The following is a 26874-nucleotide window of genomic DNA, read 5'->3' on the forward strand; positions in this document are numbered from 1 at the left end:
ATTCCCTGCAGGATTCCCTGACACGATTCCCGGACAGAATTCCCAGCAGGATTCCCTCACACGATTCCCTGACAGAATTCCCAGCAGGATTCCCTCACACGATTCCCTGACAGAATTCCCAGCAGGATCACCCTGCAATCGCCGCTCCCGCTGCCAGAATTAGCGCGGGGACCGCGCCCGCCCCGCGGGTATTTTGGGGACAATTGGGGCGTTTTTCTCGCCCGGCTCCGCGGGCACAGCCCCCCCCAGGCGGTTTGGGTTACACAAGCCCGGGGCGGCGCGGGGGGGGCGCCCGGCTTTGGGTCGGTTTCTCGCGATTTGGGAACTTTGGGCAGCGGGGCGGGGGCGGCGCGACCCGCGCGGCGCTCCCCCCGCCCCTCGGAAAAGGGGCGTGGTCTGCTCTGCCCCCGCCCCTCCGCGGCGGGGAAGCTGCGCCGCCATTGGCTGTGCGGGCGATGACGTCGGCGCACTGCGGCGGCTCCGCGCGGCCCCGGTGGCGTCGCTTTAAAGGGGCCGCGCTCGCGGCAGCGCCGGCGGCGGCACCGGCCCCGGAGCGGCCCCGGACAGAATTCCCAGCAGGATTCCCAGCAGAATTCCCTGCAGGATTGCCCGTCGCTCCCCGGAGCGCCCCGAGCTCCTCTCAGGACGGAATTTTCCCCGAACGAGCAGAACCCCGGCGCCCGGGCCAGCGTGGCACCGGCGGCTCCTCCCGACCTGCGGAATCCCGGCCGCGCCTCCCCATTCCTGCTCGCTTTTAATTACAATTTAATTAGAAGCCAGAGCGCGCCGCGGGTTTGGCTGTCCCGCCGCGGCCCCGGTGGCCCCGGGCGCTGCCGCTGTTTGTGTCGCGGCTGCGGACAGCGATAGCGGCGGGGCGCGGGCGGGGCGCGGGCGGGGCGCGGCCCTGGCACGGCCCTGGCACGGCCCTGGCACGGCCCTGGCACGGCCACCCTGCAATCGCCGCTCCCGCTGCCAGAATTAGCGCGGGGCACCGGCCCCGGAGCGGCCCCGGAGCGGCCCCGGAGCGGCCCCGAGCCCCGGCTGCCCCCGCGCGCTCCGGCACCGGGGCGGACCGGGCGCTCCCGGCAGGTTCCGACCCGGTAAGGAGGCGAGAGCGGCACCGCGGCGGTACCGGGAGATGCCGGATCCGCAACGGCTGCTGCCGGTGCCGGCGGGTTTCCCCCCGGCTGGACCCTGCCGGGATCGGATGGCGCCGGTACCGGGGGTCTGCACCCGGCGGGGTCCTGCCGGGAGCCGAGCGGGTGGTGCCGGTACCGGGGTACCGATACTGCCGGACCCTGCCGGTACCGGGGCGGCTCCTGCCGGTGCAGGGGGGTCCTGATTCGGTTGGACCCTGCCGGTACCGGGGCGGTCCCCACCCGGCTGGACCCTGCCGGTACCGGGAGGTGCCACCCGGGCACGGAGCGGCCGCGCCGGTACCGGGAGGAACCGCGGAGCTCGGGGAGGGCTGCGCCGGTACCGGAGCCGCTGCCGGCCCGGTGGCACCGGGCGAGAGGCCACGGCCACGGCGGGATGCGGGATCCGGGGCTGGATCCCCCGAAACCGCCGCGTCCCGGGGCTGCGGTGACTCCGCGGATTCCCGGCAGGAAAAACAACCACCGGGAAAAGCCGGGGCAGCGCCGTGACCCGCGGTGACCGGGGCGCTCTGCCCGTGCCGTGCCCGGGAGGGGACGGGGCGAGCCGGGGCTCCGGGACCCGCTCCGGGCGCTCCTTCCCGGCCGTTCCCGTGAATTCCCAAATTTTCTCCTCTTTCGGGAGCTCGCAGCGGGTCGGTTCAACTCCAGCGGCGGCGGGATCGCGTCCCGGCTCTCCCCTGGCGGATTTTGCGGCAGCGGGGCTCCCCCCGCTCGGTTTCCCGGGAATTCGCTCGGGGGCAGAAGCTGCGTTCGAGTTCGTTAAAAACCCGAATGTTCCAGGCACCAAAATCAGCTTTGGGGTTAAAAACCTCCAGGCCGGGCACGGTCAGAGAGCGCCGCTGTCCCGGAGCGCTCCCGGTGCCGGTGCCGGTGCCGGTCCCGGTGCCGGCTCCCCGCGCTCCTCCCGGTGCCGGTCCCGGCTCCCCGCGCTCCTCCCGGTGCCGGGGCGGCACCGAGCGCGGCGGGGCCGATTTCGGGGACCCCGCGGGCGGCTCCGGCCGCTCCTCCCTCGGCTCTGGGGCCAGAGATCCCCGAACCCCCGGACGCCGGGGCACAAACGGCGCCGGGGAGCCACTCCCGGCATTTCCCGGGCGTTTTCCCACCCTCAGCCCAAACTCGGGGAGTTGAAACTTTTATTCCCGAGCGATTTTCCCGTTTATTTCCCGTCCCCCCCGGCTGCGGTTTTTTTTTGTTTGTTTGTTTTTTTGGGTTTTTTTTTTGCGGGGGGGAAACGCGGCTACTTCGCTTCCCAAGGGAGCCCCTTTTATTTGAGGGAAGGCGCTCTCGGCCGCACCAAAATTCGGGATTTCTCCGGCCGGGATTTCCCTTCCCTCTTCCCTATCCCGTACAAAATTCGGGATTTTTTCCAGCCGGGATTTCCCTTCCTTCTTTCCTATTCCGTACCAAAATTCGGGATTTCTCCGGCCGGGATTTCCCTTCTCTCTTCCCTATCCCGCACCAAAATTCGGGATTTTTTCCAGCCGGGATTTCCCTTCCCTCTTCCCTATCCTGCACCAAAATTCGGGATTTTTTCCAGCCGGGATTTCCCTTCCCTCTTCCCTATCCTGCACCAAAATTCGGGATTTCTCCTGCCGGGATTTCCCTTCGCTCTTCCCTATCCCGTACAAAATTCGGGATTTCTCCGGCCGGGATTTCCCTTCCCGCTGCCCCCGGGGGCTGTGGCCGTGCGTTAATTCAGCTCCCGCAGATTCCCGAAATGATTTTTCCCCCCGTGCCTCGGGATCGGGCGGAGCTGGGAATTGCAGCCCCGCGCTGGCGGAGCGCGGCTCTCGGGGTGGGATTTCCCTTCCCGTGTCCCGAGGATTTGGGGTTTGGGGGTGCCGGGAGCCCCCCCAGCCCTCAGAGGATTCCAGTCCCGAAATAACGGCCCGGACTCGATCCCCAAAAACGCTGCCTCCGCTGCTGGGGCCTGCTCTGGTCCCATTCGGGTTTGGGGCGGTTTTGGGGGCTGTTTTGGGGTTTTGAGGCCGTTTTTGGGGCGGATTTGGGGCTGCTTTGGGGCCGTTTTTGGGGTGCCTTTGGGGCCGTTTTTGGGGTGCCTTTGGGGCCGTTTTTGGGGCGGCTTTGGGGCCGTTTTTGGGGCGGCTTTGGGGCCGTTTTTGGGCGGGTTTGGGGCCGGTTTTGGGACAGGTTTGGGGCCGTTTTTGGGGGAGCAGCTCCTGCAGCCGCACCTCGGGATGCTCCGAGCTCCCGCCGGGAGATGGGGCCGGGACGGCCCCGCTGGTGCCCGGCTCAGCCTCGTCCCCCGAAATCCCCCGAAATCCCCCGAAATCCGGTGCCGGGGGCTCTGCCCTGCCCCGGGAGGGGCACACCGGGACAGGGGGGCTCGCGTTGCCTTTTCCCGGGATTTGGAGCCGCGGGGAGAGCCGGGAGGGGGGAATTGCTGCGGGACGGGGCTGAAACCGGGGCCGGTGCTCCCCGGGATGAGCCCCAAGGGGCCCGGGGGGCTCTGGCCCAGCCCGGGCCGGGTTTTGCTGTCCAGGACGAATCTCCGGGAGGGTCCGGGGAGCCCCAGGGGCTCTGCCTGGCCTCGCCCGCCCCAAAACCCCAAACCCTGCCCCTGGAACTCTTCCCACCCCACAAACCTCGGGCCCAGAGGAGTTTTTGGGGCAGTCCCACTGCCCGTGCCCACGCTGCCCCCACCGCGGTGTCCACAATGTCCCCAATGTCCCCCGACCCCCCCAGGGCTCCTCCCAGCCCCACAGACTCTCCCTGAGGCTTCATCCCAAATTATTTCCTCGCTGCTGGCAGTGACCAAGCAGTGACCAAAATCCCAGTTCCTCTTTTTCCTGTTTAATCCCTTTTTTTTTCCGTCTCTCCCGCTTTGGAAGCCGCTCCCAGCCTGGCTGTGGCGTTGTTTGGCTCCGGATTCGGTCTGTAAATAAACCCTCGAGTCTGGTGGGTGTCTTTTTTTAGCAAAGAAACACCCAGCGCGTGGTTCCAGGCCTCACAAAAAAGGGATTTTTTCCCCAAATTTCCAGCCCAGGTTCCAGCCCGGCTCCGTTTTTATTCCAGCCGAGTCACGGATCGCGTTTGGGCTCGATCCAGCCCGACCCCCACAAATCACCCCCGGTGACACCCCCGGGATCCTCCCGCTGCCATTCCCAGCGGGAATTCCCCGATCTCAGGGATTTCTGCGAGGGTTCCCCCGCCGCGGACCACCAGGGGTCGGCAGAATTCCGCCTGGGAATTCCCGAGAGCTTCTCCATCCAGGGGAGCACCCCAAGGAATCGGGCTGGGGGGGTTGGAGCGGGGCCGCTGCTCCCGGTTTGGTTTTTGGGGTTTTTTTTGCCATTCCCCGGTTTTTGCTGTTCCTTTTTTGTTGTTGTTGTTGTTGTTTTGTTCTTCCCGGGTTTTTTTTCTGTGGTTGTTTTGTTGCTGTTGTTGTTGTTTTTTGGGGTTTTTTGGCTTTTTGTTTGTTTGTTTGTTTTTTGGGGTTTTTTTGTTTTGTTTTTGTTTTTGTTTGGGGTTTTTTTTTTAATTTTTGGGTGTTTTTTTTGTTTGTTTGGGGTTTTTTTGTTTGTTTTTCTTTTTTGTTTTTTTTGGGGGGGGATTTTTTTGGGGGTTTTTTTTTGTTTTTATTTTTGGTTTTGTTTTTTTTTTTTTTTGTTGTTTGGGTTTTTTTTGTTTTTTTTTGTTTGTTTGGTGTTTTTTTGTTTGTTTTTCTTTTTTGTTTTTTTTGGGGGGGGATTTTTTTGGGGGTTTTTTTTTGTTTTTATTTTTGGTTTTGTTTTTTTTTTTTTTTGTTGTTTGGGTTTTTTTTGTTTTTTTTTGTTTGTTTGGTGTTTTTTTGTTTGTTTTTCTTTTTTGTTTTTTTTGGGGGGGGATTTTTTTGGGGGTTTTTTTTTGTTTTTATTTTTGGTTTTGTTTTTTTTTTTTTTTGTTGTTTGGGTTTTTTTTGTTTTTTTTTGTTTGTTTGGTGTTTTTTTGTTTGTTTTTCTTTTTTGTTTTTTTTGGGGGGGGATTTTTTTGGGGGTTTTTTTTTGTTTTTATTTTTGGTTTTGTTTTTTTTTTTATGACCACATGCAAGGGGCAACTCATCCTGCTGCAATGAAAGCAAAGAAGAAAACAAATTAAAGCTAAGTAAGTCATGTTGCCTATGCTGTTGGTGTTCTCTGATTTAAATACTTTGTTAGAAAGAGAATAATAGTGCCTATTTAAAAAACCCCAACTGAACAGGAACTATGATCTGATTTTTCAAGGTCTGGGATTATTTTTATTTGGGCTTTTTTTAAATTCTGCTTTTTTATTATTACTAGGTTGTGGGTTTTTTTTTTTTCTTGCTATTTTCTTTAAGGCAGAAAAATATGAAATTTCCTGATCTTTGCAGCTGTAGAAGATACTGGCACATCTCTTTTATAATATGATTTGTTTCAGCTGTCTGAGACTCAGCTCCTAAATTAAAACCCACCCATTACAGGCTGGATTTTAGAGAGTTGATGAGTTACATGCATCACCTGCTGAAGACACCTCATTCTCCTGACTGCCTGCAGCTGGCTCCTGGATAAAATGTGCACTCTAAACACCTGGGGCGAGTTTCAGTTGCTTAAATATCCAGTCCTCAGTATATTTCAGATTTTTTGTTCCTTGCGAGGGCAGTTTGGAGCTGGCAGATCACGTAGGTGGGTTTTTTTTTTTTGTTTGTTTGTTTTTCTTTTTTTGTTTTTTTTTGGGGGGGGGATTTTTTGGGGTTTTTTGTTTTTATTTTTGGTTTGGGTTTTTTTTTTTTTTTGTTTGTTTGGTTGGTTGTTTTTTTTTGTTTTCTTTTGTTTGTTTGGTTGGTTTTTTTTAAATTTTTTTCTCCTTCCCTCGCTGCCCTCCCGGTGAATCAGGAGGGATCAGCGCCTTTACACGGGCTCTGCTCTCCTGCAGTTCCCCCAGAAGTTCCCAGCCTCGGGAATAGCCCGGGATTCACGGAATTCCCTCTTTTCCGTGCCTCATTCCCTCTTTTCCGTGCCTCATTCCCTGTTTTCTCTGCCTCATTCCCTGTTTTCCGTGCCTCATTCCCTGTTTTCTGTGCCTCATTCCCTGTTTTCCGTGCCTCACTCCCTGTTTTCTGTGCCCGCAGCCCGTGCCCGGGATGGTGCCAGCATGAGGAGGTGCTGCCAGGCCGTGGGGCTGCCCTGCCTGTTCAAGGTCAGTGCCACGGCCCCTCCCCAGGGGGGTCGGGTCCCCAAAGTGCAGAATTCCCCCCAGGACCGTCCAGCCCAGCTCCCGGCCCTGCAGGACACCCCAAAACCGCAGCTGGGCACCCCTGGGGAGCTGTGCCAGGGCTTGTTCCACCCTCTGGGCGAGGAACTCGTCCCTAAAACCCCACCTGACCCCCTGGGCTGTGCCCCTGGCCCCGAGGGGGCACAGGAGGAGCAGGATGGGCTGTCCCCCCCCGTCCCTGCTGTCTCCCCGTCCCTGCTGTCCCCCCGTCCCTGCTGTCCCCCCCAGGCTGGGCTGTCCCCCCCAGGCTGACCCCCTGTCTCGGCTGTCCCCCTCTGTCCCCGAGGGGGCACAGGAGGAGCGGGATGGGCTGTCCCCCTGTCCCCCCAGGCTGGGCTGTCCCCCTGTCCCAGCTGTCCCCCTGTCCCAGCTGTCCCCCTGTCCCTGCTGTCCCCCTGTCCCTGCTGTCCCCCTGTCCCAGCCCCGCTGTCCCGGGTCAAAGGGCGCCTGGCTGATCCCGGAGCTTTCCCAAGGCCGGAAATTCCCCGATCCGGGGCGCTGTCCCCTCTGGGCACCGTGACCTGGCCCGGATTAGCCGGGCAGGGCAGGAGGAGGCTTTGGGGGCAGGGCATTAACCCCTCCCTGCCCGGCCCGGTGGCCTCGTGGTGGCCACGAGGTACCAGAGGGGCTTGTGCCCCTGGAAGGGACGGGGCACGGCCGGTGCCACCACACCCCAGTGACAGCGGGGTCTGTCTGTCCCACACCCCAATAACACCGGGTCTGTCTGTCCCACACCCCAGTGACAGCGGGGTCTGTCTGTCCCACACCCCAGTGACAGCGGGGTCTGTCTGTCCCATACCCCAATAAGAGCAGGTCTGTCTGTCCTACATCTCAATAACAGTGGGGTCTGTCTGTCCCACACCGCAATAATGCCGGGGTCTGTCTGTCCCACATCCTGATGACACCGGGTCTGTCTGTCCCACACCCCAATAATGCCGGGGTCTGTCCCAATAACTCTGGGTCTGTCTATCCCACACTCCAATGACACCCAGGTCTGTCTGTCCCACACCCCAATGACACTGGGGTCTGTCCGTCCCCCACCCCAGTGACACCGCCTCTGTCTGTCCGTCCCGCAGGGCGCGGGCATGGCGGGCGCGCGGCCGCCGCGCTTCCTGCTGGTGTTCGACTTCGACGAGACCATCGTGGACGAGAACAGCGACGACTCGGTGGCGCGGGGCCGCGCGCTGCCGGAGCCGCTGCGGCAGAGCCCGCGCGGCGGCTCCTACAACGAGCACATGCGGCGCGTGCTGGCCTTCCTGGGCGAGCAGGGCGTGCGCCCCGCCGAGCTCCGCGCCGCCTACGAGAACATCCCGCTGTCCCCCGGCATGGCCGAGCTCTTCCAGCTGCTCTCCCGGCACCAGGAGCTCTTCGAGCTGGTGCTCATCTCCGACGCCAACACCTTCGGCGTCGAGGCCAAGCTGCGCGCGGCCGGCGTGCGCGCGCTCTTCCGCAAGGTCTTCAGCAACCCGGCCGGCTTCGACCGGCGCGGCGTGCTCACGCTGGGGCCCTACCACAGCCACAAGTGCCCGCGCTGCCCGCCCAACATGTGCAAGAGGAAGATCCTGGCCGAGTACCTGGCGGAGCGGGCGCGCGACGACGTGGAGTTCCAGCGCGTCTTCTACGTGGGCGACGGCGCCAACGACTTCTGCCCCGCCGGGACCCTGACGGCGGCGGACGTGGCGTTCCCCAGGAAGGGCTACCCCATGCACAGGCTGATCCAGGAGAGCCAGGAGAAGCAGCCCGGGGCCTTCCCGGCCGCCGTGGTGCCCTGGGAGTCGGCGGCGGAGGTGGCGCGGTACCTGCAGGAGCTGCTCCGCAGGAAATGCTGAGGCCGCGGCGGCTCCGGGCTCGGCCGCGCTGCCGGGACCTTCTCCTGCCGTTCCCTGGCCAGGGAAGCACTTTCTGCAGGCCCCGGCCCTGCCTGGCCACGGAGCCACGGCCGGCCCTGCGCCCTTTGGGACCTGACCGGGATTTCTGGTGGAGCTGTCGCTTCCTCTCCCTTTTGGCCTCGAAAGAGAATTCCCGAAAATCCAGCAGCCGGCTCCCGGCGGGCTGGGCACGTCCTCGCTCCTGCCATCCTCCCCCTGGGCTGCCTGGCCCCGGGCTCCTGATCCCGCTGGGAATTCCGGCTGGGACATCCCTGCTCCCCGGGCTCCTGATCCCGCTGGGAATTCCGGCTGGGACATCCCTGCTCCCTCAGCTCCTGATCCCATGGGAATTCCGGCTGGGACATCCCTGCTCCCTGGGCTCCTGAGCCCGCTGGGAATTCCACCTGGGAAATCCCTGCTCCCTCAGCTCCTGATCCCGCTGGGAATTCCGTCTGGGACATCCCTGCTCCCTCAGCTCCTGATCCCGCTGGGAATTCCGTCTGGGACATCCCTGCTCCCTGGGCTCCTGATCCCGCTGGGAATTCCGGCTGGGAAATCCCTGCTCCCTCAGCTCCTGATCCCACTGGGAAATCCCTGCTCCCCGGGCTCCTGATCCCGCTGGGAATTCCACCTGGGACATCCCTGCTCCCCGTGCTCCCTGGGCTCCTGATCCCGCTGGGAATTCCGGCTGGGAAATCCCTGCTCCCTCAGCTCCTGATCCCACTGGGAATTCCACCTGGGAAATCCCTGCTCCCCGGGCTCCTGATCCCACTGGGAATTCCGGCTGGGACATCCCTGCTCCCCGGCCCCCCACACCCACCCCACGCCTTGCTCTGGGGCTCTCTCTCCCTGGGGATTCATTCTCGGGACAAAATCCGTGCCGGGAGCAGCGGGAGAGCCTCGGGGAGGGGCAGAGCCTCCCCAGCCCGGCGCAGGAGCCGCAGCTCCCGCGGGAGCCGGGCCCGGCCCTGCTCCTGTCCCGGGCTGTCCCGGCCTGTCCCGGGCTGTCCCCGGCTGTCCCCTCCCTGCCCCGAGCCCTTCCCGGATCGTGCAGGGTCCCTCCCGCCCCGGGAGGGTCAATTCCCCCTGGCCTGGGCACCTGCGAGGTGCCACAACCCCCCCGGGGCACTGCTGGCACCAGAGGCCAGACCCCCCCACCGTGTCCCCCTCCGCAGCATTAATTAATGAATCACCCCTTCTAATTGCACTCTGCAGGGGCACCTCCAGCGCCCTGCTCGCCGGGGCTGGCTCCTCCCGGATTTATCCCGGGTTTGTCCCGGTTTATCCACAGCCTTCCCGGCCCCGGGGGCGGCGCTGGCCCCCCCACCCCGCAGGACAGAACCAAAGCAGCCCCGAGTTCTTCCTCCCCCGTCCCCCGTCCCTCCTCCTCCTCTTGGACTGCGGGGAACTCAAAGCCATGGAATTAAAGCTGCAAATCCGCGTGACAAAGGCAGGGCTGTGTATGGCCAAAAACACGGGTGGGGCACGGGCCTGGCGGGGAGGGGCTCCGAGCTGCAGCCCGGGGCGGCTCCGGCTCCTCCGGGGCGGCTCTGGCTCCTCAGGGGTGGCTTTGGCTCCTTTGGGTGGCTCCTGCTCCTCCAGGGTGGCTCTGGCTCCTCGGGGTGGCTTTGACTCCTCAGGGGTGGCTTTGGCTCCTCCAGGGTGGCTCTGGCTCCTTGGGGTGGCTTTGGCTCCTCCAGGGTGGCTCCTGTTCCTCGAGGTGGCTCTGGCTCCTCAGGGGTGGCTGGGCAGGGGCTGGGCCAGGGGATCCAGGGGGTTTGGGACCCTCTGTGCCCCTCTCCAGGGGGTTCAGGACCCTCTGTAAGGGGGTTTGGGACCCTCTGTGCCCCTCCCCAGGGGGTTTAGGACCCTCTGTAAGGGGGTTTGGGACCCTCTGTACCTCCCTACAGGGGTTTGGGACCCTCTGTACCTCCCTACAGGGGTTTGGGACCCTCTGTACCTCCCTACAGGGGTTTGGGACCCTCTGTACCTCCCTACAGGGGTTTGGGACCCTCTGTGAGGGGGTTTGGAACCCTCTGTACCTCCCTACAGGTGGCTCCCCTGGCTCCACGGGGGCTCCTCTGCGGCCGGCGGCGGTGGCAGGGCCAGGTCCCCAAAGTCAGGCTCGGCTGGGGGTGGTGGCAGCAGCTCGAGGTCACCGGGGGCTGCGAAAGCCCCAGAGGGGGTCAGGGGGGAAGGGGCTCAGCACCCCCAGAAGGGACAGGGACGGGTCACACGTGTCCCTGCCACCCCCAGAAGGGACAGGGACGGGTCACACGTGTCCCTGCCACCCCCAGAAGGGACAGGGACGGGTCACACGCTGCCCCCGTGTCCCTGTCACCCCCCAGAGCACCGGGCACTCACCTGGGGGGGGGAACTCCGGTGGGGGCACGGCCAGGTCCCCGGGCAGGGGTGGCAGGAGGTCCCCAGGGAGGGGTGGCAGGAGGTCCCCAGGCAGGGGTGGTGGCGGTGGGATGGCAGCGGCAGGCGGGGGTGGCCCCGGAGGGCTCGGTGCCATCACGGGTGGCCCCGGAGGGCTCGGTGCCATCAGAGGTGGCCCCGGAGGGCTCGGTGCCAGCAGGGGTGGCCCCGGAGGGCTCGGTGCCATCAGAGGTGGCCCCGGAGGGCTCGGTGCCATCACGGGTGGCCCTGGCAGCGGTGGCGGGGCAGGAATTCCGTCCCCTGGGGCTGCCGGGGCCCCGCTGGAGCTGGGGGAGGAGCAGCAGCGTCAGGGCGGGGGTCCCTGTGTCCCCACCCCGAGCACAGACACTGGCCCGTGCCAGGACCAGGTGGCACCGCGTGGCACGAGACTGCAGCGTGCAAACCCTCCCCCGCCCCGTGCCCCGTTATCCCCGTGCCCCATTTCCCATCGTTCCTATCATTATTTCCCATCATTATTTCCCATCATTATTTCCCATCATTATTTCCCATCATTATTTCCCATCATTATTTCCCAACATTTCCAACATTTCCCGTGTTCCCCCTCTCCCTAAAGGACATCCTTGTTCTGCACACGAGCCCTGCCAGGGCACAAACCCCTTCATTTCCCCCAAATACCTTTATTTCCCCCAAACCTCTTTATTTCCCCCAAACCCCTTTATTTCCCCCAAACCCCTTCATTTCCCCCAAACCCCTTTATTTCCCCCAAACCCCTCGATTTGCCCCGTACCTGGGGGGCAGCGGGGAGGAGCTGCAGGAGCTGTTGGGATCAACGGGATGGGATGGGATCAATGGGATGAATTGGGATCCATGGGATCAATGGGATGGGATCCATGGTATCCATGGGATGGGATCAGTGGGATCAGTGGGATGGGACGGGATGGAACAAGACGGGATTGATTGGTTTGGGTCGATGTGATGGGATGGGATCAATGGGATAGGATCCATGGGATCAGTGGGATGGATGGGATGGGATGGGATGGGATGGGATGGGATGGGATGGGATGGGATGGGATCAGTGGGATGGGATCAGTGGGATGGGATGGGATCAGTGGGATCAGTGGGATGGGATCAGTGGGATGGGACGGGACCCCCACAGGGGCCACGCCCCGTGCCACCAGCCCTGGTGACACGGCCGGGCCGCTCTCACCCCAGCGTTCCCGCAGCCGGTGCTGAGCAGGACTTGGTGCCTTTCCGAGCCAGGGTGCCCGTGCGGGACAGCTGCGTGCTGGTGTCCTGCGGCACGGGGACACGGACACGGGACACACGGACAGGGGGACACGGGACAGGGGGACACGGGACAGGGGGCACGGGACATGGGGACATGGGGACATGGGGACACGGGGACACAGGACACGGGGACACAGGACACGGGGACACACAGACACACGGACACGGGGACACACGGACACACGTGGGTGACACCCCTGCCCGTGACCCCCCGGGCTCGGGGAGCAGCGGAAGGCGCCGGGGCTGCGGGGGCGGCCCCGAGGCAGCGGCTCCGGGGGAACCGCGGGGATTTCCGGAGCGGGGGAGGATCTGTGGGGCCGGGAGGCTCCGAACCCTCCCGCGGGGGATTTCTGCACTGGGGGAGGATCTGTGGGGCCGGGAGGCTCCGAACCCTTTTGTGGGCACCTTTCAGAGCCAGGAAAGGCTCAGGGGGCTCTGAGGACCCCAAACCCCTCCTGTGGGGTTTTCCAGAGCTGGGAAAGGCTCGTGGGGCTCTGAGCATCCCAAACCCCTCCTGTGGGGTTTTCTGAGGTAGGGAAGGATCTCTGGGGCTCTGAGGACCCCAAACCCCTCCTGTGGGGTTTCCAAAGCTGGGAAAGGCTCGTGGGGCTCTGAGGACCCCAAACCCCTCCTGTGGGGTTTTCTGAGGTAGGGAAGGATCTTTGGGGCTCTGAGGACCCCAAACCCCTCCTGTGGGGTTTTCTGAGGTAGGGAAGGATCTTTGGGGCTCTGAGGACCCCAAACCCCTCCTGTGGGGTTTTCCACAGCTGGGAAAGGCTCTGTGGGTGCCAGGCCCCCAAAGCTGAGTGGGCACGGACAGACCCCCTTCTCCACAGAGGAGGGGTCTCAGCCACCCACGCACCCCTCAGGGGACACGGGGACAGAGAAATGCCAGCCCAGCCCCCGGCGCTGACCTTGACCCCGTGGCCGATGTGGTCCAGCACGCTGAAGCTGAGGGGTTTCCTGTAGTAGGGCTCCAGCACGGGGGGCTCCGGGGGGGCCACCACCTTCTGGTGGCTCAGCAGCCTCTTGGTGACGGTCAGGGCGCCGATCTCGCGCCGTGCCACCTTCTCCTTGTGGATGTCCACGCTCTGCCGAGGTGACACGGTCCCCAAGGGCTCGCCCCCCTGCCCCAGGTGCCACCGTCCCTGCCAGCCCCGTGTCCCTGCCCTCGGGGACCAGCATGGCCACGGGGCAGCTCCTGCTGTGCCCCACACAGCCCCGGGGTCACCGACCCCACAGCGGGGACAGGGACAGGGACAGGGATGGGGACAGGGACAGGGACAGGAGGGGCTCAGCCACCCCCCAAGCCCCCCACCCTGCTGCTTCCAGAGGCCACAGGGCCCTGTCCCCTCCCGGGGCTGCGCAGGCTCCAGGTGGCTCCCGGGTGCCAGGAAGAGGCCAGGTGGCCATGGGACCCTGGAGCAGTGTCCCCAAGCTCTGGGTGACAGTGGGACCCTGCAGCAATGTCCCCAAGCTCTGGGTGGCCACAGGACCCTGGAGCAGTGTCCCCAAGCTCTGGGTGGCACTGGGACCCTGCAGCCGTGTCCCCAAGCCCCAGGAGGACAAGGGGCACAGGGACAGTGTGGCAGCCAGGCCGACGCTCTGAGCTCCACTCGGAGATTTGGGGGCAGTTTGGGATTGGCAGGTGTGACAGGAAAACACCCCCAGACCAATTCCTGCCCCCCGGGGGGGGTCTGCAGCCCCTCGGAGCCGCCCAGAGCCCCTGTCCAAGCGTCCCCCCGTGTCCCCCGCTGTCCCACCTGTGCCACGCAGGCGATGTCGGCCTCCACGCGGCGCAGCTGGGCCGCCTGCAGCTCCAGCAGGCGCAGGAAGGCGCTGGCCAGGCTGCTCACCTGGTAGGTGACGCTGGCCAGGGACTGCGTGCTCAGAGCCATCGTCTCCTGCAGCGCCTTCCTCTTGTCGCCGGCCTGCAGGGGACACAGCCGGCCGTGGGACGGGGACAGGGGCAGGGACAGGGACAGGGACAGGGACAGGGGACGAGCCCTCCCCTGCAGGGGACAGGGGACACAGCCGGCCGTGGGACAGGGACAGGGACAGGGACAGGGACGAGCCCTCCCCTGCAGGGGACACAGCCGGCTGTGGGACGGGGACAGGGACAGGGACAGGGACAGGGACAGGGACAGGGGACGAGCCCTCCCCTGCAGGGGACAGGGGACACAGGCGGCCGTGGGACAGGGACAGGGACAGGGACAGGGACGAGCCCTCCCCGCCGCCGGAGCTGTTTCCTTCTGCTTTCCAAATGCCTCACGCTTCCCCCGGCTCCGGGGCCGCGGCCATCCAGGGGTTCCCCGGGATTCCTGCCGGGAACGATGTCCCAGAGGGCAGGGCAGCCACGCGTGGGACAGTGGCTGTCAGTCCTGCTGGGCTCTCAGCTCTCTCAGCCCTTTTCAGGCTCTAAGCCCTGCTGGGCTCTCAGCAATTTTGGGGTTCTCAGCCCTCTCAGCCCTTTTGGGGCTCTCAGCCCTTTTGGGGCTCTCAGCCCTGCTGCGTTCTCAGTTCTCTCAGCCCTGCTGGGCTCTCAGCCCTTTTGGGGCTCTCAGCCCTGTTGCGTTCTCAGTTCTCTCAGCCATTTTGGGGCTCTCAGCCCTTTTGGGGCTCTCAGCTCCCGGAAGAGCTCAGCTCATTTCCCTTCGCTTCTGCCCCGCTGGCTCGGGGCCCCCGGAGCCATCTCGGAGTCGCGGCCCCGGCCCGGGGGGCACACGGGACCCCTGCCCGGCAGGGAGGGCCAGAGGGGCATTTCCTTCTGCCTTCATCTCCTCAGAGAGCCAGGCAGGGAGCAGCAGGAGGAGGAGGAGGAGGAGGATGGGGAGGACGAGCAGAAGCAGGATGAGGATGAGGAAGAGCACGAGGAGGAGGACGAGGGATGCGCCAGCAGAGCTTCACGCTCACCCTGCGTGTGCAGGCCCTGCCAGCTGCCACCTCCCAGCCCCTGGAGGGGACACGCACCCGGCCCCAGGGCCACCAACCCCTGCAGACCCCCCCTGCACCCCAAAGCCCCGCGGAGCCGCTGGGGAGCCCAGGAGCCGCCGAGGCACGGGGAAAACGCGGCGGGGATGCTCGGGCTGCCGGGGCAGCGCTGCAGCAGCCGCCCCGCGGGGCTGGCACGGCCCGGCCCGGCCCGGCCCGGCGCTGACCTGCAGGTAGTTGCTGTGGCAGTAGTCGGCCACCCGCAGCAGGTTGCCGTGCTGCTCCCGCAGCCGCTCCCGGCCCGCGGGGATGTCGCTGCGCCGCAGCCGCTCCAGCTCCGACATCGCCCCGCTCTCGGCTCCGCTTCCTCCCGAAGCCGCCCCGGCGCTGACGCAGGGCCCGCGGGCGCCGCGGTGTCCCCGGCCCCCCGCGACACCCCGCCCCGCCAGCGACACGGGGAGGAACGCACCGGGCCCGGCCGGGACAGCCCGCGCCGGGAGGGAAGGATGTGAGTCACGGGGAACCGGGGCTGCGCTCGGGCAGCCGCCCCAGAAGGGTCCCGACCCCAAAAGGGTCCCGACCCTAAAATCATCCCAACCCTAAAATCATCTCGACCCTAAAATCATCCTGACCCCAAAAGGATCCAGATGCCAGAAGGATCCAGATGCCAGAAGCGTCCTGACCCTAAAATCATCCCGACCCCAGAAGGGTCCTGACCCCAGAAGGGTCCTGACCCCAGAAAGGTCCTGACCCTAAAATCATCCTGACCCCAGAAGGGTCCCGACCCCAGAAGGGTCCTGACCCTAAAATCATCCCAACCCCAAAAGGATCCTGACCCCAAAAGAATCCTGACCCCAAAAGGATCTCAACCCCAGAAGGATCCCGACCCCAAAATCATCCTGACCCCAAAAGGATCCAGACGCCAGAAGGATCCCGACCCTAAAATCATGCCGACCCCAAAAGGATCCCGACCCTAACACCCCGCCGACCCCCATGTCCGCCCCTGTGCCCACCCCCCCTCCCGGGCTGGCCCGAGCCAGGCCCGGCCCGGCCCGGAGCCCAGGGAGCTCCGGCCGCCCCTGGCTGCCCCCGGCCCCGCTCCGGGATGCCGGGATGCTCCCGGGGCCGGGGCCCCTCCCGGAGCTGGCAGGGCACGGCGGGACGAGCCCCGAGTGCCGGGCCCGGCTGGGGACAGCGGGGACAGCGGGGACAGCGCGTCCTTGGCCAGGGCCGTTCACATCCCCGCAGGAAATTCCCGCTGCCCGGGCTCGGAAAGCCCCGCAGCCTCCGCTCCACCTCCCGGCGCTTCCCCGCGCCTCCCGGGCTCTGTCCCGGCCCTTCCTGAGCCCGTCCCAGGGAAACGATGATGGAAACGATGATGGAAACGATGATGGATTTCCTGCGGTGCCGCTCCTCACGGCCCGGCACCGGCACCGGCACCGGCACCGAGCCAGCCCCGGCTCCCCTCCCGGGCCGGGGGAGCTGCCGGGACCCCCAGGGTCAGCCCCGGGGTCACTCCCAGGGTCACTCAAAGAGGTCACTCCCAAGGGTCATTCCTAGGGGTTGCTCCCAGTGGTCACTCCCAGGGTCAGTCTTGGGGCCAGTCCTGGGGTCACTCCCGGAGTCACTCTCAGGGGTCACCCCCAAGGTCACTCCAGGGTCATCCTGGGGTCGCTCCTGGGATTATTCTCAGTGGTCACTCCCAGCAATCACTCCCAGGGTCACTCTTGGGGTCAGTCTTGGGGTCACTCCCCGGGTCACTCCGGGGTCACTCTCAGGGGTCACTCCCAGGGTCACTCTCAGTGGTCACTCCGGGGTCACTCTCAGGGTCACTCCAGGGTCACTCCGGGGTCACTCCCGGGTCACTCCCAAGGTCACTCCCGGGTCACTCCCGGGTCACTCCGGGGTCACTCCGGGTCACTCCCAAGGTCACTCCCGGGTCACTCCCAAGGTCACTCCGGGTCACTCCCGGGTCACTCCGGGGTCCCTCCCGGGTCACTCCCAAGGTCACTCCGGGTCACTCCTGCCGCTCCGGGCAGGATCGGTCGCTCCGGGCCCGGTGCCCGGCAGGCTCTGGGGGTGCCCCGGGGGTGCCCCGGCCGGACCCCACCCACCCCCCCTGCCCCGCCCAGCCTGGCCGGATTAGGCCGGGCTTTGGGGCTAATTCCCAACACCTGACCGGCTTAGGTGCTGAGTCCATTATCAGCTCAGGGGCGAGGACATCTGCTGCGGCAGAGCCCGGGGCCGCAGCAGCCTCTGCTCCTCTGCTCCTCTGCTCTGCCCCCCATGGGGCTCTGAGCGCCCCGGTGCACCCAGGGCCGCCCCCGGCCCCAGGTGAGTGCCTCCGCTCCTCCGGGGCAGTCTGGGCACCTGGAGCTGTTTCCCCCTGGTTTTGGGAGCCCCCGGGGCTGGCGGTGTCCCCAGGGGGGTGTGGGCACGGAGAGGGGCACGGGGCACACGTGCCATGGGGGTTTTTGGGAAAAGGAGTGGGGTTTCCCCAACCTCCACGGTCCCAAAACCTTTGGGGGAGTGCAAACAACGGAGTTCAGGGCGATGGAGGAGCCGGGCTGTGAAAGCTGGAGGAGAGGAAAGCTGGAATGGGTTTAGTTCCTTAGGAAAGCTGGGGGTGTTCCCCGGCAGGGGCAGGGACAGCGGCGGGTCAGGGTCCTGCTGGCACACAGCAGAAACGCCACCAAGCAGCCGTGCCTCAGTTCCAGGGCACCATGGCTCAGGACATGACCGAGAAGGAGCTGCTGAAGATGGAGCTGGACCAGCTGAAGAAGGAGGTGAAGAACGAGAGGCAGATGGTGAGTTCCTCACTGCACCCAGGGCAGCACTGCCACCCGAGGGGGGCTGGCCTTCCTCGGGGGGGGAAAGAACCCCCGGGCCCGAAATCCACCCCCAAAGCCAGGCAGGAGCACCCACAGTGCCCCTAGAGCACCCACACTGCCCCTAAAGCCAGGCAGGAGCACCCACAGTGCCCCTAGAGCACCCACAGTGCCCCAATGCCAGGCAGGAGCACCCACAGTGCCCCTAAAGCCAGGCAGGAGCCCCACAGCTGCCCCTAAAGCACCCACAGTGCCCCAAAGCCAGGCAGGAGCACCCACAGTGCCCCAAAGCCAGGCAGGAGCACCCACAGTGCCCCTAAAGCCAGGCAGGAGCACCCACAGTGCCCCCAAAGCTCTGGGATGCTCTGAGACACCCTAGGGGTGATTTTGGGATGCCCCAGGGATTATTTGGGATGCCCCAGGGGTGGTTCAGGGACACCCAGGCAGATCCCTGGTGCAGATCCCCCCAGTGCAGATCCCCCTTGTAGATCCCCGTTGTAGATCCCTGGTGCAGATCCCAGAGCAGATCCTGTTTTGGATCCCCCTTTTGGATCCCCCTTTTGGATCCCCGTTTTGGATCCCCGTTTTGGATCCCCCTTTTGGATCCCCGTTTTGGATCCCCCTTTTGGATCCCCGTTTTGGATCCCCGGTGCAGATCCCCCTTTTGGATCCCCGTTTTGGATCCCCGTTTTGGATCCCCCTTTTGGATCCCTGTTTTGGATCCCCGTTTTGGACCCCTGTTTTGGATCCCCCTTTTGGATCCCTGTTTTGGATCCCCGTTTTGGATCCCCGGTGCAGATCCCCATTCTGGATCCCCATTCTGGATCCCCGTTTTGGATCTCCCTGCAGCTCCCCCCCCAGTGTCCCGTCTCGCCCCGGGCAGGTCTCCAAGACGGGCAAGGAGATCAAGGAGTACATCGAGTCCATGGCGGGCGAGGACCCGCTGCTCAAGGGCGTGCCCGAGGACAAGAACCCCTTCAAGGAGAAGGGGGGCTGCACCATCAGCTGAGCCCCGGCCGCGGGCAGGCCCCGCTGCCCCTCCAGCCGGGACCCAACCCAGCGGGAGCAGAGAAAGAAGAACGGAAAAAAGCACGAACACAGCAAAACCAAAAAAAAAACAAAAAAAAGCCCAACCAACCCCAAAGCCCCACCCCCGCCGCAGCTGAGCTTTGGTTTCCCACGAGCAAAAAAAAGCAAAACTTCTGCATTTTCAGCAGCCCGGGCTGCAGGGGGTGGGGGGACAGCGAGCTGCGGCTCCCGGGATCGCAGCTCTGCCCCTAACCCCAAAGACCCCAGCGCTGCTTCCCGGGGGATTCCAGCTGGCACGGAGGGGATGCCACCAGAGCTCCGCCAGCTCTGGCTTCTCCTTCAGGAAAACCCCTGGAAAATCAGCGTGGAGTCCCCCGGAGCCACCCCGAGCTGCGGGACCGCTGCTCCCTTTCGGCTTTTTGGGACAAACGGGATCCCCTGCTTGACAGGAAAACCCCCGAGCTCCCGGAGTCAGCGCGGTGGGCTTGCTCTTTGGAGCCGTTTTGCTTTTTTAAAAATCCGTCCCCAGGATTATTTCCCATTTAATCTCGGGGAAAACTCTCCCAAAACTGCCCCAAGACCAGCGGCCCCAAACGAGAGGAGCAATAATTTGAATTTCGGAGTCCCTCGGGGTGCTCTCCCTCTCCCACTCCTCCTGTTCTCCCAGCCCGGTTAAATCCCAAGGAAATCCCTCTTGACACCCAAAAAACGGGAGGAGAAGACAGAAAAAGCGGATTTTCCTCAAGCAGGGAGCCCCCCTGCAGCCAGCACCCCCTCCCTGCGCTGCCTGGCCCCAAAACCACCCCAAACCACCCCAAAATCCGGCTGGTTCTGTTCTTTCTCGCCGACGCTCAATAAACCCGCCAGCACCGCCACGGCCTCTGGTTCTTGCAGGAAATACTCTCCAAATGTAGAATTTGTGGGCTTTATTTTCGCTCCAAAGTGGATTTTATTTGCCACAGCTGCAGACCTCGGTCCCGAGAGCTGACTGACATTATTCTTGTAATGCTCCAATGCTTTTTTATTTTTTGCCTTTAAAACACGGGTACACAGTGCGCTGAATCTTGTTTTTTCAGTGGAGTTTTTGATGGTTCTGCTAGGGAATTTTTTTGGCAAATTCTCATTTTTTTGATGGAATTGGTGGGGTTTTTTTTGTGGGGGGTGATGAAACTGGATGTGAGATGCTCCATAATTAATTTGGGGCGCACCTAAAGGTGCTGCTTTTTCTCCTGGCCACTGCTCCAAGACAATTTCAGGCTATTTAGGTTAAAAAAAAATTAAAAATAATGTATTCTTGGCCTTGAGGCGATCGGCTCCTCCGGGGCCTGAGCTGCCCCTAATCCGGGGCGATAACCGGGCCGCGGCCGGAGGGGATTGACCCGTTAATCGACGTTAAACGGCTGGGAACGTGCGTCAGAGCGGGCTAAGCCGCCTCGGAGGGGATTCGGGACAATGCCGGCCCCACAGCGCCGCAGGGCAGCGTCGTGAGGGCTCGAACCCGCCATGAGGGCGCCGGGCGGGCTGCTGAGGGGGAGGCGGGCCAGACTGCGCTCCCAGCCAATAGCAACGCGGGATTCGCAGAGTGACATCCGCTCAGCCAATCAGCGGTGGGGAACGGAGGGCGCCAAGCCTCTCCCGGGGAATTGGGGAGGTGGGAGGCGGTGCAAAGGAAGGTCACAACCAATAGACACGCGATATTGCCAGAGTGACAGAAGGTGTAGCCAATCAGCGATGGGGAATGGAGAGCGAAAAACCCTCCGGGGAATACGGATTGCGGAAGCAGGAGGCGGTGCAAAGAGCGCTCTCAGCCAGTAAAAATAAGAGTTTTTGAGAGTGACAGACTGAACAGCCAATCAGCGATGGAAAACGGAGACTTCGATTCTCCCCGGAGGGCTCCGGGCCTTGCCGGTGGAAGGCGGGGCGAAACGCGAGGCTAGCCAATAGAAATACGGGATTGCCAGAATGACAACCTGCTCAGCCAATCAGCGGTGCAACACGGAGAGTGCCCTCCGGCTTCCATCGGCCGCCTTTCGCCCGCGCCTGCGCCATGAAGCGCGGGCGCCCACGTACAAAATGGAGCGCGGCGGGCGCCGGTGCGGGCCCGGCTCTCCCGGTGGAGTCCCCGTGGGCTCTCACCCTCCTCCGGTCCTTTCCGCTCCCCTCCTCGGCCCCGAGGCGGCGGCGGCCGGCAAAAAGAAACACGAGGTCCCACCGAGATTTGAACTCGGATCGCTGGATTCAAAGTCCAGAGTGCTAACCATTACACCATGGGACCGCTGGGTGTACCGGGAGGCGCCGCGCGCCCTCCCTATCCCTCCACCCGCGGGAAATAGTCCCGGGAACGAACCCCGGGAATTCCGGGAATTCCGAGAATTGCGGGAATTGCGGGAATTCCGCCTCAAACCGCCTCAAACCGCCTCAAACCGCGCCACCGGCGCCCCTCCAGCCGCTGCGGCAGCCCCCAGCTCCCCCGCCAGCACCTCGTGCCCAGCACGCTCATTTCCACTTGAATTTTTTAATTTTTTCCTACTAATTTTTCGATTTTTTTGCTTATTTCTGCCTTTATTCCTCCGGGGTTTTGCCTTATTTCTCCCCCTTTCTTTCTCTGTTTTCCTCTATTTCCCACTTTATTTATTTTCCATTCCATTTTTCATTTATTTTAATGTTTTTTCCTCGATTCCCCCTTTCTTTCTGTATTCTCCATTTATTTCTCATTTCCCATTCTGTTTCCCCTTATTTCCCTATTTCATTTATCTGTTTTCCTTTCGTTCCCCCTCTCCGTTTCCCTTTATTTATTTAATTTTCTCTTTCTCCTTTAACTTTCCCCATTGATTTTCCCTCTGCTCTCTGCTTTCCCCTTAATTTCTCTATTTCCCCTCCATTTTCCTCTTTTTATTCATTTTTCTCCTCTAGTTCCTCCGTTTTCCATTTATTCTTCTGGTTTTCCTCGATTCCCCCTTTCTTTCTGTATTCTCCATTTATTTCTCATTTCCCATTCTGTTTCCCCTTTTTTCCCTATTTTATTTATCTGTTTACCTTTATTTTCCCCTCTCAATTTCCATTTTTTAATTTTCTCTTTCTCCTTTAACTTCCCCCATTGATTTTCCCTCTGCTCTCTGCTTTCCCCTTAATTTCTCTATTTCCCCTCCATTTTCCTCTTTTTATTCATTTTTCTCCTCTAGTTCTTATTTATTTTCCTATTTATCCTCTATTCCCTTTTCCTGCTTCCCCCTTATTTCTTCCCACTTCCCATTTTTCAAAGTTTTTTCCTCTTGCCTTTATTTTTTCCTCCCCATTTCCCATTTAATTTTCCCATTTCTTTTCCTATTTCCCCTCCATTTTCCCTCTATTTTCTCCCTTTTAATTTCAATTTTCCCCTTTATTTTTTCTTCCCTCTTAATTTCCCCCTTATTCCTCAATTTTCCCCTTTTTCCCTCCCCAATCCCACAAATCCACACAAACACTTTGATTTTATTTTTTTGCTTCTTTCTCTGTTTTTGCTCTTTTATTTTTTCACAGCGAAACAGTGGAAATAAAGCGATTTGTGGCCAAAAAAAATTAAAAAAAATAAGGAAAACCCTCGTCCCTGGACAGGCCTGGAGCCCACATCCACCCCGAATCCCAGGCCAGGGGAAGGACGTGGAACGGGAGAGGGGAAAACAGGTGAAAACAACTCAAAAAAGAGGCAAAACAACATCCCAAACCCCACAATTTGTACCTAAAGAGCCTGAAATTTCCTGGGAAAAGCAGCACCTTTGGATGCTCCCAAAATTCAGCTCCATCCCCTCCCCCCCTCTGCTGCCAGCACCCCAAAAAAACCCCAAAACCATTGGAAAAATAGAAAAAAAAACAAATGATCAACGTGGATTCCCCCAGCCCTGTGGGGAGGCTGCAGGGGTGGGAGGGAAGGAGGAAAAATCCAAGGAAAACAACAAAAAAAAAAGGAAAATCAAGCATTAAAAACAAAAATTAAAATAAAATAAAATTAAAAATAAAATCAGTCACAGCCCGAACCAGGGGCTGGTGAGGTCTGGAGCTTCCGAGGACTCAAAAATCACTTTCCTTGAAGGAAAGCAATCCCAGAAATCCTATTTTTTAATCCTATTTTTTAATCCTATTTTCTTTTAATCCTATTTTTTTTAAAGAATGTTTTCTTTGGAAAAAGTGTAAATTTTAATTTTTTCTCATTTTTTTAAAACTTTTAATTTTTTTTTTTAAACTTTTTAAATTTAATTTTCCTTTTCTCCCTAAAACTACGCCCGGGGAGTCGCCCCTACCTAGAGTCACCTATGGCTAAGAGGTAGATAAACAATCGGGGTCGTTGTGGGTGAGATTCCTGGGATCACTCCTGGATCACTCCAGGACCATTCCTGGGATCATTCCAGGGATCATTCCTGGATCGTTCCTGGGATCGTTCCTGGATCATTCCTGGGATCGTTCCTGGGATCATTCCTGGATCATTCCTGGATCATTCCTGGGATTGTTCCTGGGATCATTCCTGGGATCGTTCCTGGATCATTCCTGGATCATTCCTGGATCGTTCCTGGGATTGTTCCTGGGATCATTCCTGGATCGTTCCTGGATCATTCCTGGGATCACTCCTGGGATCATTCCTGGAATTGTCCCTGGATCATTCCTGGGATCATTCCCGAGATTGTTCCTGGGATCATTCCAGGGATCGCTCCTGGATCATTCCTGGGATCACTCCTGGATCATTCCTGGGATCGTTCCTGGATCATTCCCAGGATCATTCCAGGGATCGCTCCTACATCATTCCGGGATGGCTCCTGGATCATTCCCGGGATCATTCCCAAGGTTTTTCCCGGGATCGTTCCCGGCTCCGCGGGCGCTGGGCGTTCCAGACTCTCGGAATCGTCTCCTGCTCCTCTCCCGTTTCCCGAGATTTCCCTGATCCCAGATCTGGAGCAGCAGGGGCGTGGGCTGAGGCTGGGTTTCCTCCTGGAATTCCGTGGAATTCTGGGTCCGGGTGAAGCCGGATGCTCCGAGGAGCCGATGGGATCTGGTCGTGGATTCCTGAGGATGAGTTCCCGCCCTGGGTCTGGCTGATCCCATGGAATTCCCGGGATCAGCCTGAGCGAGGAGGCCTCTCCTGCTTGGGATCAGCTCTTCCCGCCCTGAAAATTCCTCCCCACAAAAATCATCCCATTCCCAGGATCCCAAAAACCACCCCAAGGCCGGGATCCAGGAATCCATCCCATTCCCAGGATCCCAAAAACCATCCCAAGGCCGGGATCCCAAAAATCCGGATCATTCCTGGATCGTTCCTGGGATCATTCCTGGATCATTCCTGGATCATTCCTGGATCATTCCTGGATCGTTCCTGGGATCATTCCGGGATCATTCCAGGGATCATTCCGGGATCATTCCTGGATCATTCCTGGATCGTTCCTGGATCATTCCTGGGATCATTCCTGGATCATTCCTGGGATCATTCCTGGGATCATTCCGGGATCATTCCTGGATCATTCCTGGATTGTTCCTGGATCATTCCGGGATCATTCCTGGATCATTCCTGGGATCATTCCTGGGATCATTCCGGGATCATTCCTGGATCATTCCTGGATCATTCCTGGGATCATTCCTGGATCATTCCTGGGATTGTTCCTGGATCATTCCTGGGATCATTCCTGGATCATTCCAGGATAATTCCTGGGATTTTCCAGGATCATTCCTGGGATCATTCCTACGGTTGTTCCAGGGATCATTCCTGGATCCTTCCAGGATCATTCCTGGATCATTCTCAGGATCATTCTGGGATCATTCCTGGGATTGTTCCTGGGATCACTCCAGGATCATTCCTGGAATCATTCCAGGATCATTCCCAGGATCGTTCCCGGCTCCGCGCGTTCCAGACTCTCGGAATCGTCTCCTGCTCCTCTCCCGTTTCCCGAGATTTCCCTGATCCCAGATCTGGAGCAGCAGGGGCGTGGGCTGAGGCTGGGTTTCCTCCTGGAATTCCGTGGAATTCTGGATCCGGGTGAAGCCGGATGCTCCGAGGAGCCGATGGGATCTGGTCGTGGATTCCTGAGGATGAGTTCCCGCCCTGGGTCTGGCTGATCCCACGGAATTCCCGGGATCAGCCTGAGCGAGGAGGCCTCTCCTGCTTGGGATCAGCTCTTCCCGCCCTGAAAATTCCCCCCCACAAAAATCATCCCATTCCCAGGATCCCAAAAACCATCCCAAGGCCGGGATCCAGGAATCCATCCCATTCCCAGGATCCCAAAAACCATCCCAAACCCGGGATCCAGGAATCCATCCCATTCCCAGGATCCCAAAAATCCATCCCATTCCCAGGATCCAGGAATCCATCCCATTCCCAGGATCCCAAAAACCATCCCAAAGCCGGGATCCAGGAATCCATCCCATTCCCAGGATCCCAAAAACCATCCCAAGGCCGGGATCCAGGAATCCATCCCAGAAATCCTCCATGCTGGAGCATCCCAAAATCCTCCCAATCCAGGAGAACTTCCCAAACCCGCTGGCATCCAGCAGAGCATTCCCAAAATCCAGCAGAGCATTCCCAAAATCCAGCAGAGCATTCCCAAAATCCAGCAGATTGGGATCAGCTCTTCCCGCCCTGAAAATTCCTCCCCACAAAAATCATCCCATTCCCAGGATCCCAAAAACCACCCCAAGGCCGGGATCCAGGAATCCATCCCATTCCCAGGATCCCAAAAACCATCCCAAAGCCCCCCCCACAAAAATCATCCCATTCCCAGGATCCCAAAAACCATCCCAAGGCCGGGATCCAGGAATCCATCCCATTCCCAGGATCCCAAAAATCCATCCCATTCCCAGGATCCAGGAATCCATCCCATTCCCAGGATCCCAAAAACCATCCCAAAGCCGGGATCCAGGAATCCATCCCGTTCCCAGGATCCCAAAAACCATCCCAAGGCCGGGATCCAGGAATCCATCCCAGAAATCCTCCATGCTGGAGCATCCCAAAATCCTCCCAATCCAGGAGAACTTCCCAAACCCGCTGGCATCCAGCAGAGCATTCCCAAAATCCAGCAGAGCATTCCCAAAATCCAGCAGAGCATTCCCAAAATCCAGCAGAGCATTCCCAAAATCCAGCAGAACTCCCAGCCCGGCTCATCCCATGATTTTCCTCCCATCTCATCCCAAGATTTTGGTGGAACGTCCTGCCCAAGAGCTCCTGGGAATTCCTCTTCCACAAAAAACTGGGAATTCCGGCCTGTGGATAAAGAGCCGGGATCGGGCAGGCACTGGAGACTTTTCCAGGGAATTTTTGGGAATTCTCCCGGCCCGCCGCCCTCCTGGAATGTTCCAGAGCCTTCCCCACGGCTCCTCCTCCTCGGAGCGATCCCAAATTCCGCCTCCAGCAGGAAGATCCCGGCGGCTCTGAGGTAGTTCCAGGTGTGTGATCCCAGCTGGAAGCGCTTCCCAAAAAAATAAACCAGGAAAAAATCCAGGAGGGAAGAGCTTCAGGATGGTTCCGGGATCTCATCCGCCAGAAAAAGTGGGAAAAATCCAAATAAAGCGCGGAGAAAAGCCGGGTTAGGGAATGGGGTTCTCCTCCCTGTGGGAATTCCCACGGGAATTCCAGCAGGGATTGGCTTTTCCAAACCATTCCGAGGTGGATCCGCGTGGAAAAATCCGAGCAGGCTCCGGCACCGCCGTTCCCGGAGCGGATCCAGAACCCAATCCTGGCCAAAATCCCGGGAAAAGCTCCCGGGGTGCTGGATCCGCCCGTGCCCTCCCTCCCGAGCCAAGGATTTCCCGGGATCCCGAGGTTCCATCGGACACAACAAACGGAGACAGGAAAATGGAATTGGGAAAGGGCCCGGAGATAAATCCAAAATAAAGGGGAAACAAGAACTCCACAATTTTCCAAAATTCCGCTTTTCCCCGAATTCCGTGGCACCGAGGGAGCCGATGGAGGGTCCTGTGGGGCTGGGAATTTCCCCTGGATTTTCCGTTCCCGTCTGGATCCGTCTCATTCCCATTTTCCTGCTGTTTTTTGGGAATTTTCCTCATTTTTCCATTTCCATCTGGATCCGTCTCATTCCCATTTTCCTGCTGTTTTTTTGGGAATTTTTCCTGGTTTTTCCATTCCAGTCTGGATCCGTCTCATTCCCATTTTCCTGCTGTTTTTTGGGAATTTTTCCTGGTTTT

The 26874-nt window shown here is 60.4% G+C and overlaps 3 protein-coding genes and 1 non-coding gene across 8 annotated transcripts; 2 read left to right on the forward strand and 2 right to left on the reverse strand.

Moving 5' to 3' along the window:
- Positions 1–440: 440 nt before the first annotated feature.
- Positions 441–8655, forward strand: PHOSPHO1 (phosphoethanolamine/phosphocholine phosphatase 1). Of its 3 annotated transcripts, none has more exons than XM_039700598.1 (4): positions 441–563; positions 991–1100; positions 6247–6314; positions 7466–8655. In XM_039700598.1, the coding sequence occupies exons 1-4, from the start codon at positions 456–458 to the stop codon at positions 8641–8643; spliced, it is 1464 nt and encodes a 487-aa protein (XP_039556532.1). In that variant the 5' UTR covers positions 441–455; the 3' UTR covers positions 8644–8655. The 3 variants fall into 3 exon arrangements, with proteins under 3 accessions (XP_039556532.1, XP_039556533.1, XP_039556534.1); XM_039700599.1 differs by having other exon boundaries at positions 441–550; positions 988–1100; positions 7466–8359; XM_039700600.1 differs by having other exon boundaries at positions 441–538; positions 988–1100; positions 7466–8359.
- A 1340-nt stretch (positions 8656–9995) lies between these two features.
- Positions 9996–15345, reverse strand: ABI3 (ABI family member 3). 2 transcript variants are annotated; one of them, XM_039700601.1, is made up of 8 exons: positions 15085–15345; positions 13690–13857; positions 12841–13017; positions 11847–11932; positions 10901–10965; positions 10622–10840; positions 10300–10422; positions 9996–10012 (listed from the first exon to the last, which is right to left on the reverse strand). In XM_039700601.1, exons 1-7 carry the CDS (start codon positions 15199–15201, stop codon positions 10304–10306), a joined length of 951 nt encoding a protein of 316 aa, XP_039556535.1. In that variant the 5' UTR covers positions 15202–15345; the 3' UTR covers positions 9996–10012; positions 10300–10303. The 2 variants fall into 2 exon arrangements, with proteins under 2 accessions (XP_039556535.1, XP_039556536.1); XM_039700602.1 differs by lacking the exons at positions 9996–10012; positions 10300–10422; positions 10622–10840; positions 10901–10965; positions 11847–11932 and having other exon boundaries at positions 12030–13017.
- On the forward strand, positions 15309–18803 carry GNGT2 (G protein subunit gamma transducin 2). Of its 2 annotated transcripts, none has more exons than XM_039700604.1 (3): positions 15309–15365; positions 17569–17664; positions 18569–18803. In XM_039700604.1, the coding sequence occupies exons 2-3, from the start codon at positions 17581–17583 to the stop codon at positions 18692–18694; spliced, it is 210 nt and encodes a 69-aa protein (XP_039556538.1). In that variant the 5' UTR covers positions 15309–15365; positions 17569–17580; the 3' UTR covers positions 18695–18803. The 2 variants fall into 2 exon arrangements, with proteins under 2 accessions (XP_039556538.1, XP_039556537.1); XM_039700603.1 differs by lacking the exon at positions 15309–15365 and adding an exon at positions 17072–17191.
- Positions 18804–20917: 2114 nt separating this feature from the next.
- Positions 20918–20989, reverse strand: TRNAQ-UUG. The gene has a single exon. It is a non-coding gene; the product is annotated as a tRNA-Gln (tRNA).
- Between the last annotated feature and the right edge of the window lie 5885 nt (positions 20990–26874).

The sequence above is a fragment of the Passer montanus genome, unplaced genomic scaffold, assembly GCF_014805655.1.
Source record: "Passer montanus isolate IOZ18808 unplaced genomic scaffold, ASM1480565v1 scaffold142, whole genome shotgun sequence".
NCBI lineage: Eukaryota > Metazoa > Chordata > Aves > Passeriformes > Passeridae > Passer > Passer montanus.